This window comes from Tenrec ecaudatus, chromosome 2 (genome assembly GCF_050624435.1).
Source record: "Tenrec ecaudatus isolate mTenEca1 chromosome 2, mTenEca1.hap1, whole genome shotgun sequence".
NCBI classification, from domain to species: Eukaryota; Metazoa; Chordata; class Mammalia; order Afrosoricida; family Tenrecidae; genus Tenrec; species Tenrec ecaudatus.
Window position 1 is genome coordinate 290,501,061 of NC_134531.1, and position 12,800 is coordinate 290,513,860.

Consider the following 12,800-nt stretch of genomic DNA (forward strand, 5'->3'; position numbering starts at 1 on the left):
CAATGTGTCAGGATCTCAAACCAAATGCATGACAACAGCCTGTTTTTATTTTAAAGTTTGAAGTTTCACATGATTTGATTTTTTTTGTGTCTAAAACTTTTCATAAAAAATATATGACATTAAAATATTGTTTATTTTCATTGCTGATGGTTTTGGTGTTTTTTTTTAAGTGTTGTTTTAGTTTCTGTGCTCCCTTACATTTTGCACCAAGGTGAGCGCCTGAGTCGCTTCATGTTAATCCTGCTCATTAGCTTGCATAGCTAGTAACGACAGGATTGGTTCTTTAAAAAGCTCACTCAAAAATGCATGCTCCAAACAACATTTTTAAAAAAGGACTATTTTACTTCAGGATGCTTGTTCTTAATGACTTAGCTATGCCTGCCGTACCAAAATAGCTGGAGCCGTCCTTACTTTCTGCTTACAGTCTATCTGAAGAGGAGAACAAATGTACACAAAAATAAAAACCAGGACTCACACGGGAGAAATAAGTGCACAATTCATTTGTAGACACTAATTTGATCAAATAGCATGGTGAGCACTGGGTGGGGACATCGTGATTGACAGAAAGCTGTTCCTTTATGTCCTTCGAAGACCTGACACATCTTCAAACCACTCACTGAGGCTGTCTCTCCAGAATTTGAAGTTCAGCAAAGGGACCTGGGTACTATCTGACTTAGTGCGGTCATCTCATCTCCTGGCCACCGGCCTGAGCTCCGAGGGGGTATGTTAAGTCGGCGCCCGCTTTGTTAACCGCAGCACGTGACTGAGTGTGCAGAGTTCATTCAGTAACTGCTGTTCGCGGTATTGATCGCTGCTCTCTTTTCTCCAAACTGCTTCCTATCTTCACATCCCCGCCCCCGCCCCCCATCTAGTCACGTTCCCATCAGTGCGGTCAAAGCAATCTGCTGGCCGAGCGCCTCATGTCTATTTGAAAAGTTTTTCATTATTTTTGCATTCCATTGATCGGTAACTTTGCTCTTTCATGTCAGTTTAAAAAAAAACTTTTCATTGCGAGTTAAGTAAAGATTGGTAGAGCAGATCACAGTTCGATAGTCACCAATTCCAACCCATTTTGTCATCCCCTCCACGCATCATCCCCTCGCTGGGTTTCCACCCCAGCTTCTTTCCCTAAACCTCCAGCTTGTCTTTGGGTAGACCTGTTCTATCTTCAATCAATGATTATTCGAGGTCAAAAGTGAGTTCCATTTCAGGCCTGAAGGGAAAGGGCTGTAGTAAACATGATCTCCTAAGATTTTAAGATCTGTTGGTTTGTTGTTTTATTCTAGTTTATTTCTGTTTCTTTTCTTTATAAATCATTTTATTAATTGGGCGCTCTTACAGCTCTTATAACAATCCATACATCCATTGTGTCAAGCACATTTGTACATATGTTGCCATCATCATTTTCAAAACATTTTCTTTCTACTTGAGCCCTTGGTATCGACTCCTCCCCCCCCCGCCCCACCTATCCTCTTGAACCCTTGATAAGTTATCATTGTTTTCATATCTTACACCATCCACTGTCTCTCTTCACCCACGTTTCTCAGATGTGTGAGTGTGTGTGTGTGTGTGTGTGTGTGTGAGAGAGAGAGAGAGAGAGAGAGAGAGAGAGAGAGAGAGAGAGAGAGAGAGAGAGAAAGAGAGAGAGAGATACTCTGATCCTTGCAATCGGTTCCCCCTTTGTTCCCCTTCTCCCTCCATGTTTCCCCTATCCTCATGGCATTGATATTCCCATTACTATGCCTGGGGCATTTATCTGTCCTAGATTCCATGTGCTATGTTGAGAGCTCGTATCTGTACCAGTGTACATGCTCTGATCTAGCCGGGTTTGTAAGGTAGAACTGGGGTCATGATAGTGTGCGTGGGGTGGGGTGGTGGGGAGCAGAGGGAAGGAGGAAGCGTTAAAGAACTAGAGGAATGTTGTGTATTTCATCAGTCCTAAACTGTACCCTGGCTGAGTCGCCCCTTCCTCGTGACCCTTCTGTGAGGGGATGTCCAATTATCTACAGATGGGCTTTGGGTCTCCACTCTAACTCAACTCTTTTGCAGCAGTATAATTGTTTTGGGGTCTTCTGATGCCTGATTCTTCATCTTGTTGACACCTCATGGTCACACAGGCTGGTGTACTTCTTCTTTGTGGGCTTTGTTGCTTTCCTGATGGCCGCTTGTTTACCTTCAAGCTTTTAATAGCCGGACACCATCAACTTTCTTCACCACATTTTGTCTTCAGCGATCATGCCGGGGAAAGTGAGCATCAAGGAATGCCAGGTTATTAGAGCAAAGTATTCTTGCATTGAGAGAGGACTTCCGTAAAGTCCCAAATGTCCTTCCTTAATATTTATATAGAAACATATGTACATAGGCCTATATTCCTATTGTTCTATATTAATACATTTACATATGTGCATGCCTATATTTACAACTCTATAAATGTTTTTTGCCTCCTAGTTCTTTCCTCTATTTCCTTTTACTTTCCTCCTGTCCCACTATCATGTTCCACCTTCATTCGGCTCTCAGCTACACTGCCCATGATCGAACCCCACCAGGAAGATCTGTTTTTTTATTTTGTTTTTTGAGCAACCAAACACTATTTTAAACAAACAAAAAAAGAGATTGTCAACATTTTGTAGGCTGGCTAGTACTTTGTTTCTGATTATGGTGAATGCAGTTAGGATCAGATGGATGCTGTCAGCTGTTATCTGAAAGGTTAGAACTTTGAATCCATCCAGAGTCAAGGCCTGGGAGAAGTGCATGGAGGTCCACATCCAAAGAACCAGCTACTGAAAACCCAAGGATCACAATTCTCCTCAGACACAATAGCATCTCTCTGAGTCAGAGTCAGCTCTATGGCAACGGTGTGCTTTCTTCCTTTACTTTATCATCATGTAGAGGTTAGAGTTTCACTTTCTGAACAGCTACCTTCTATGCATGGGTAGCTAAGATGTCTTATCACTTGGTTTCATTTAAATAAAAATGACACAACAATGAAATAATCGTGTATTAAAAAGAAACTACCGTGGATTGACTTGTATATTCCTAAAATATGAGTGGTACATTCTAGCTTCTTTGCTGTGGCCGTAAACCCATTTAGGAGTGTGTTTTTATTATGCTGTTACTGCATTATTGTAGGGTGTGTCTTAAGCCAATGACTTTTTAGATATACAAGAGCTAACACAAGCAAGTGAGGAAGCAGAGATGGGGCAAGAGAGATGCCAAGTCACATGAAGGTTATCCTGCAGCAAAAGCTAAGGAGAAAAACACTTTCTGTACACAGCCTGTGCACAGCCTGTTCCTTCACGTAGAGCAAGCACCCTCAATTTTAACTTCAAGGCTCTGAACCTGTGAAAAAAAACATCACTCTGCTAAGGCCATCAGCTGGGGGTATTATGCTGCAGCAGCATGAACCAACGAAGACAGATACATTTAAAGGTGTATGTCAAAGAAACCTAAAGATGTAGTTTTTCTTTATGGGGCTTTATTGTTAGTTTGAACCTTGTTGGTAGTACTAGCATCAGGACTATTTCACTTCTCCTCTTTATGAAGTTCTGAGAGAAATCTTGGGCTTGTCTTGATCTACTGACCCTGGGAACTGATATTCAGAAGCCCCTCCCTACCCGTACTAGCCTCCTATAATCCTAGGTCTCAGGGGCTTGTACAGCAGTAGGATGGAAACAACACTAACAAAATTCTAAAATAACTTCAGCTTGTTTTAAAATCTACAATGCCACTCTGTCATTTTTGTTTCTTTCAGCCCCACTGCTTCTTGCTTATCTGAATGTAAACATTCCTACAAAGCTTTCTTGGTCAGAATCAAGCTACTTGCTCCTCTGTGTTGCCACTTTTAACATCCCAAAATTAAAGGAGCGTTTCATGGGGATGCAGTTTTGCATTCCTGCAGGGCTTGCCACTCAGCTCAGAATGACAGTCCGGAAGGAAAACTGAGTTTCTGAGTGTATTTAATTGTTGTTCTGACTTGTGGTGGCCTCTGGTCTGCAGAGAAGAACCACCTCTCAGAGTTTTTCAGGACTGTCTTCCTAGGTGTCTCTGAGAGGGTTCATACCACCAACATTTGGGTTAGAGGCGGAGTGCTTAACTGTGCACACCACTCAGGACCAGAATGTATTCAGAGGTACCCGAAATAAGCTTGCAGAATCTCGGATGGTTGTATACTTGTGTGCCAGGAAATTTAGGGGGACAAGTATCGCTTATTCTGTATCTACCATCAGTATTCCATTAAATGTGTGTATTCTGTGGTTTCTTACATATCAGCCCACCATTCACACAGAAGCCTCAGCTTCCACTGAAGGGATAACCCTTCACGTTGACTTATTTACTTCTCAGAATGCGTGTCTACTTCCATGTAGTCCTCACTAGTCCATTTAACACTGCAGTCAGCGTAGCACCAGGTACACTTAGTAAATATTTTGTTGTTCTTGTTCATAATTCATAAACATTCCTCAAAATAGCCTTTTCCAAAAGGGTCCTAACACAATTAATTTGAGTTTTTAAAACTCTACTCACAAAAGGCCTGGTTTTTCTTTTTCAGGGAGCCAGATAATTTTGCTTTGCAAGATCATTTCCAGCGTTTGAAGAAGCACTTGAGGTAGGGAGGCATGGGTGCTTTCTCAAGGTCATTGAGCTTAGCTACCAGGTTTCTGCCCTTGACAACTCTTCGTCACCACTTACACTTTGTGAGCTAGTTAGTTTATTGTGCCAACCTGGTCGGTAAACACATGTGGGATTAATTGAGGGGCAGAGAGATTAATGGCTCGGCGAGGCTCGCCTCTCGTCTGTTGCTCTTTGAACATCCGACCAGTGTGCGGCTGCCTTGCTTGTTCTGTGCCTCAATTTGCATGCTACACTACCTGTGGGACACCTAACCCGTGGACGGTGTTGATGTAATTTGAGGTTCCTTTAAGACCTGGTTCACCACACCATTGGAATTTACATCTCTTGAGCTGGGGACTGTCAGACCCTGTCATCTGACTGACTGTTGGTGACCTGCTTGCTGTTTGCTGCCAGTGCCCGGATAGCCTGAATTGCTCTACAGAGGACTACAAGGTGGCCCTCAAGACTTGAAGGATTGCCAGTGTCTCACAACTGTCTCACGGGAGTGAGTTGCACTGAGCCATTTGTACTGCTTTATAATTTAATTAACTGTGAATTTCTTATATATCTATCTGTCTAAATATATATAAAATTATTAGCAGTCTGGTTTTGTTTCTCTAGAGAACCCCATCTAACACACTTTGTAGCCCTTTAATAAAAGCCACACTGTGTTTTGTTTTAAGAAAACGTGGCCCACCATGACTGTGATGGTTATTAGTGTAAGCATAATGAAACCAATATCCCAACATATGGATTGAAGAAGATATTGAGGGCTTCTGCGGAGACACAGCCATTATCTTGTGAAGAGCTGTAGTTTATTCCCTACTGAAAGGAGAGGAGGTGGTCCTGTCTCAGACTTGCTGATGCCCACAGCCATGAACAGGGTGGGGTGAAGATGTAAATCAGTGGAGCAAGTGGGTTGTGGCATTTGCAAAGAGAATACAAGCTGGCATTTAATCATCTCATTTGCCAATCCACCATTCCCTTCCCAAGAGGGGACTCTTTCAGGACATAATGGTGGCCTCCTGGAGACAGCCTGGCGTGAGGTTCTAGGAGCCGTTTAGGAATCACCCACTCACGGTGTCACCTTACCTGTGCTCTACCTGGCTGTCATTTAGTCTAAAAGTCTAAGCAGGGGGTTCCACGGCCTCCATAGTCTCTTTAGATACAGAGAGCCATATCAGTTATCTCATCACTGATACTAAGTGAAATGCCACCTATCGACTACCCACTATCCATCAGCATGAATTTAATGAGCATCGATTTAACATAAGGGCAATGAATAGGATTATGGAGAAAGCTAGGAGAGTAAAACAGATTCATTCAATTATTCATCAAGCAGTTATTGAGTAGCTGATATGTTTCCGGCACTCTGCTGGGTGCCAGGGCTTTGTAGGAGTGGCATTACTGTTCATCCTGGCGAAGCTCCGATTCACACAGAAGACACTCACGGGGCGGACTTAGAGCTTTTGCTTTGCTCTGAAGAACCTATCACAACACCCATGCGATAAGAACACGGAAGATCCATTTACAAGCTGACAGCTTCTATCGAGGTTTACGCCTATGTGTCACAGTAGAACTGCGCTCCATGGGGGAGTCAATGGCTTGTTTTTTCGATGCACATCCCAGGCGTTTCTTTTTCCGTGCCTCTGAGTAGATTCAAACCTCCAACCTTTTGGTTAGCATCCAGTGACAGGCAGGAACCTTAAGGGAAAAAAACGGTTGCCCCCTACTAAATGCCTACGTATTAACAAAGGATAGCCATCCATGCCTATAAATGAACAGATCCGGCCCCAATCCCAACTAGTAGGTGGACACCTGCCCTTCTCCACAGAAGAATTTATTTCAGAGGATGGCATTGAATCTGCAGCTCCGGGAGAGGGACATATCTGGTGGGAGCACACGGGAGCACATGAAGGGGGAGGAGGAGAAAGTGGAGCACATCCTGGCCCACCAGGCCGTGAGGATGATGTTCCCGATTAGAGCAGCCAATGCACAGAGAAGACCACATGGCTTGAGACATGACATCCCTCACTGACCCATAGTCCTATAGAGGACAACACTAGAGACACAGTGTGAGAATTGTGTCCCATCTGATCCCGCCACACCGAGGCAAAACACTAAGGGGGTGCAACTGAACAGCAAGGGGATTGAGCGGCAAGGTCCCCAGGGAATGCTGAAGGTAGACTTTGGGGCCAGGGCGTGGTGCCCCAACAGCCTGGACTGGAAAACACTCTTAACGGTCAACAGTCTTTGAACTCACTACAAGCTTTTCTTTCTTGCTGCTGTTTTTTTGGTCATTGTTTTGTTGTATATTGTTGCTTGGTTTCGCTAAAAATAAATAAATGAATGAATGAATGAATGAATGAATGAAATGAGGAGGTTTGGGGAAGAAACGGACCCAAGTTTGATGCTCTGTGAAGACTCCAAGCTTGGGTCTGCGTAGTAAGGGCAGCAACGTTCTGCTACATCGTGCACACACCTGAGTGTATCCACTAAGAATCCACCGCTTCGCACAGCCACGCCCTCTAAGGAGATGTGGGCGGGGCTATGTGTGAAGGCGTGGCCTCAGCCCTCTGGTTCCACACACTCCTCCCCTCCCTCCTTTCCTGGGCTTCCCTCTCATCTCTGCACGTTTTCCGGAGAGGGTCTTGTCTGTAAGAACACAATCCAACGCTGTATAACCGTGCTTCTGCCCTGAGAATTCTACCTGCGCGGACCAGCAAGAACCGAGGAAAACCAGGCCAGAACCTAACACAAGCATTTAGTAGATCAGCTTCCTGGGCCTTACAAATCTTCACAGGATTATGTGTTTTGAACTGATTCCCATTCGGCATAATTAGGATAGCATTTACCCCCAACCCCCACTATTAGTGGAAAATAGTAAGGGTAGAGACTGCAATTCCATTACCATCCCAAGAGAAGCAAGCAGGGTGAGACTGATCTCGCGTCCTTTGGACTTGTTCTCAGATCAGGCTAATCTCTGGGGAAATACACTGCCCCTGGTAAAACAGGGGGGCCCTGACAAAGGGAGGCATGCCACGAGATGGCACAGCAATGGCTTCCTAGGGGCCATTTTGAAGATGGGGCAGGAATGGATGGTTTTCCTTCTTTTGTATCCAGAGTCACAATGACCCAGAATCGACCTCGCAGCAGCTAACAAAAACGGTTACATGTAGTATAGCAAGTCTCTGCCCTTGGGAGCTCCTCTCTACTTTTTCACCTTTAAAAAAAATTAAAATAAACCATATTGTATCATGCTTATTAAGACTAAAAATTCAAATGCTCTGTCACTAAGTTACATCTGACTTGTAGAGACGCTATGGGCCGAAGTAGAACTGCCCTTGTGGGTCTGTGAGGCTGTAAATCTTCATGGGAGCAGAAAACCTGATCTTTCTACCATGGGGTAGTTGGTGGTTTCAAACCGCTAACCTTGTGGTTAGCAGCTCAATGCATGACCCTTTCTGCCACCAGGACTCTACTAAAGAGCACTTGATTTTTACCATTGATAGCCCTAATGCCCAGAGAACTAATCATCGTGAAAAGCAAAACTTATACAGGAAAAAATATGCGTTGTGGCAGGTGATAAAGAGACAGATTAGATTTGGGAACAATTGTAAAAAGTTATTTTAGATTTGTTGTCCCTCCAGCCTATAGACTAACACATCTATGCTGCTGTCACCACCGAGTCACGTCTAATTCCTGGTGGCCTCATGTAAAACAGAGGCCCAGTCCGCACCATCTTCATAATCAGAACACACATCACACCTATAGAGTGAAAAATGGCCGCTAGGTTCTATTTTAAGGCCTGCTTGCAAATTGGTTGTTTGGATTTGACACACCCCCAGAGAAATCTCTTTATAAAGAGTCTAGTTTCCACCTCCATTCCCAACACACAGGTAATTTATAATAATGAATTATTAGTCAGACAAGTACAGTAATTTTTTTTCACTGCAGCAGCTGCTACATTAGCGAAGATGCACACATCCTATATGGATTTTTAAATCTGTTTTCATTTTGAGAAGAATTAACGAGGATAATTAATATAGCCCTGTTCTCCATCCTCTAACTGAGAACCCTGCTGTGTGATTCCACAGCCTGTGTTTGCGATTATCTTCATAGTTGTGCTTACCTTTGGTTATCAACAGATTAGAAGTCCCAGGCATTTACTATGTTAGTTTATATCTGGCTGTCAGTTGGCTGGCTTTCTTTAAGGTCACAACCACACAAATATCCATATCGACTATTAATTTGCATGCTGATGTTATTTACTTGTTATAAGACAAAACTGCGACCTGCCCTGTGAGACACAAACCTGAAACCTTTATACAAACAGACTGCCACAGCTCTCTCCTACAAGGAAGTGGTGGGTCTGAACTCCCAACCATTAGGGTAATAGCCAAGAGAGGGTAGATCCAGTGGGCCAACAAAGCCCCGTCAAATAAAACTTAGGCTGTAAAACTAAAATGACAATATAGTAGACTAGCGTTGCCTAGGCATGACAAAATCACAAAGGCAGGCAAAGTACATGAATAATAAATTCATGTTACAGGTCAGGCCAGGTTGTATTATGGAGCTGGGTAGATGAAGGCTTTGCAGTATTTCGAATAGAGCAAAATTGAGGGATAATTCATTCAATGCGCAGCACATTGTAAACGACTCAACAGCAATGACCGTATCGCAGCAGCCACACCACAATTGCTTGGCGCTAAGAAGGATGACGCCCTCTTTGTACAAGCTAACCTCAAAGAGTCAGCAAGCTATAATGGGGAGGTGAAGATAGAATGGAATCCCTTTCTCCATTGGTAATTTAGCAAATGTTAGTGTTATGCCTTGGGTACGTTGGTAAAGCGATTGCTTTCTCAAAAAGAGTAGTTCAGGACTTATGTTTGCTCTAAAATTGCTTATAACATTTGTAACATGTCTCATAGAAACCCAGATTACTAGCTCTTTCCTCCTTAAATCAGGAACCATGACAACTCTAGGCCCGCTGTCCCCGTGATAATAATCATGGGCTAGAGGGAAACAGGGCCTGCTCCTTGCCTGCACATTTTCAGCATCCATTTTATAAGCATGAGTTTCTATAAAATGAGCTTCTGCTTCTGGGCCTAAAGCAATAAATTATACATCCTATATAGCTCCCATGTCAGTAGGAAGGGTCCTAGCTCATAAAATAGTGTCTGGGGTCTTAAAGGCTTGTCTCTGAGCAAGCAGCTATCTAAGTGCAATGCCAACTAAATCCACATGGAGGAAGCACACCCTCATCAGTCACCAAAGGATTGGAATCCACATAATCTGAAGTCAAAGGAGGGATTAGTATCAGAGCCTAAATGGTAAGAATCCAGTGTGAGGAAAGCAATGGATGAGCCCAAGATTCATTTGTGGAGCTACCTAGGAAATAGGCCTCTGGAGAAGTCCCCCTATTTAAGATCGAGGGATGGGAGGAAGCTGGTCACTAAACAGAGTGTTTGGGAGAGAGCAGAAGTGAAGATCAAAGGCATAAATCTGACCTGAACAGCCCAAACTTTTGTCAGTCGACCCCCCCCTATGATGCAGGCTGGACCTGACCTGGGTTCCACATTTTTCTGTATTTTTGGTTTGTCTTGCTTTGTTTGGTTTTTGTTTGTTCGTAGGAGAGTATATCTCAGAGGTGTTAGTCTATGGAGGTCACCCCCTTGAAGCTTTTCTATTTTTTGGTATTGATGAACCTATAGGGACAGCAAGTAGAATAAGGAGTGTGTGGGGGGAGGTGGTGGGGTGTAAAAGGGGACGATGTCCATAGGTGCTTGTAGAAAAAAAATATTTGGCAACTGACTGTGGTAGTAATTGTACAACATTGCGTGGTGTGATTGAAATAGGAAGTTATATATGTATTAAATCTCAATTCATAATTTAAAAAGAATGAGAGTAAAAAAGGGGGGGCTATCTATTTGCAGGTGTTATTTATAAAACCAATGTTTATGGGTAGAGGATTCTGCTGCACGCAATGCCTCTCTTGTAGGCCGCCACATCCTGTTGTCTTTTTAATCGTTGCTTAGTAGCTAACTTGAAACGGAAACTAACCTTTAGGAGCCCATTTCTAGATTAATTGACTGCCTTCACCCACTCTGAGGCTTGCTGAGTTAGAAGGAATCTTAATGCTCTCTTTCCTTAGCTACCCTGACCCTCCCCCAACCTCCCAAGTCCAGAGGCCTCCTGTCCTGTTATTGCTTGCTATTCATTTTTACTTCATTAATATTTAATGATCATGGCCGTTTTTCACTGAAAAGGGCAACACTTACCACCAACCATGCAAAGGTGAAGTCAGACGAAATTTCTGAAGACATGTTTTGAAAGCATGGTATTTTCAGAGTCCCATTTATCTCGATTTCTATTGTGTGGTTACTGCTCCACTCATCCTGCGTAACTACAACAAAATACAAGGGGGGGAAAAAGACATCGCACCTTAATTGGTTTCTAAAATGCTTCTCATTCAAAAAACAGTTTCAGTGGACACACTCATTGCTCATCTATCCTCAGCACTTGCCTCTGAGGTGAACCCACTCGCAGCCTCATCTTATTTATCCCTGTTACAGCTGAGCCACTGAAAAGCACCGAGGGCTGCTTATCATGGAAATGGTACAAGGTCAGAATCCAACTCGTAAGTTGGCATGATCCTCAACGTGAAGCTCACATGAGAGTCTGAGTATTCGAATTCCATTTCCTTGATCAGATTGAGTAGAACGCTTTATAACCCAGCCACAAACTTTCCTTTTAGAACTGAGAAACATTCCTCCAATGAAGAATGATGAGGGACAATACACAAACTTTGAAGAAGCATTGCTAATGAAATGTCTCTATTTCTAAGGTAATATGAGGAAAGGTTTGTAGACTCCTCTTTTGAGAAAGTCCTGTAAATAAACTACATAAATAATATGAAATAAACTATGCTTTTATATGTGGAAATCCATTTGTAAATAAACTATAGTAATGTCAAAGGGTAATATATAAATTAAAGAAACAGTATTTTAAATATCTTTTTAATACAAAATTTGTGTGCATGTATGTATGCTTTCTCATAGTTTGCAATTCTATTTTTCCAACAAATGATATTTGCAGGCTTACTTTTTAACATGCTATTTGAACTATTCCTGATTGACATCTTAGAGGCTTTATATTATTTAGTGGCCCAGACTTATTATGGTTTCATTTTGATAATTTTAAATTATTGAGCAATAGGTTCTTGCAGTTCGGGCTTCATTTTATTTTAAACAACTCCCTGCTATGTGGCATGAAAGAGCATTATAGCAGTACTTTTCTATTATAATTTTAAGTAGCCCATTTAACTCCTTAAAAGTAAATTGTCAAAGTAATGGGTTAAAAAGTTGAGATAGACTGAGTGTTGCCCATAACAAGTAGGACAGAAAAGAAAAGTTATCAGGTTATAAATAGATCTACTATCTTCAGAACATTGCTGTATTTTAAAAACACTTAGCTATGACAGTATTTCTAAATAGAGTGACCTGTGTACCACAGTCATGATTTTGATATCTACTTCTCAGGAGTACTACTATTTTAGCATTTCTATGAAATCTTTTTGAAATAATTTTACTTTCTTTATTTAAGTCCATTTATTTTACATAGAAACTAAGTTAAGTGTGATTAAGTGAGAAGTACGTGAAATTGGTTTAATGTTAACTTTTAATCAATATTTCCCAAATACATCAATATTACATTTAAAGCTTTTTCTGGGTATTGAGACAGTAACAGTAGAAATAGCACATAATTTTTTAATATCCCCGGAATGCCTCATAAGGGGCGAGAATAATTTTAGTAGCAAAGCTGAAAACACATAGACATATCTGAGAGAAAACAAAATCCCGGCACATGCTCGTTTGAGGTGGGAGCAAATCACTACGCCGGTTATAGCAACAACAGTGCAGAAAGACAGAGAGGAAATTCAGCCTGGTTTCTGATAAGTCTTAGAAGCAGAGAACCCCCGAACATAGTGGACAACAGCTGAAAAGTCATGAAGCCTTATCTGAGAAAAAGCCGCAGAAGTAGGTGAGAGGGTTTGCAGGCACCAAAGCACAACACATCTAAGGCAAACAGGAAAAGGTTTGTCGCAGCTGGAGTAGAAAAGGCTTTTAGGACAGACCGGGCCCTGAAGAGAAACCCCACAGAGTAGGAGGCCCATTGAATTAAGACCCCTC

At 42.4% G+C, this 12,800-nt stretch overlaps 1 protein-coding gene across 3 annotated transcripts in view; it reads right to left on the reverse strand.

Annotated features, from left to right (window-relative positions):
* The window catches only part of CD96 (CD96 molecule), a 119,515-nt gene that overhangs the window by 89,384 nt on the left and 17,331 nt on the right, over positions 1–12,800 (reverse strand). For 2 of the 3 annotated variants that reach the window (XM_075543472.1, XM_075543471.1), the window contains exon 3: positions 10,890–11,014. In XM_075543472.1, the coding sequence (XP_075399587.1) occupies positions 10,890–11,014 (125 nt within the window). Of the gene's footprint in view, positions 1–5,248; positions 5,275–10,870; positions 11,015–12,800 lie in introns of all 3 variants that reach the window. The other variant, XM_075543469.1, reaches the window with a different exon arrangement.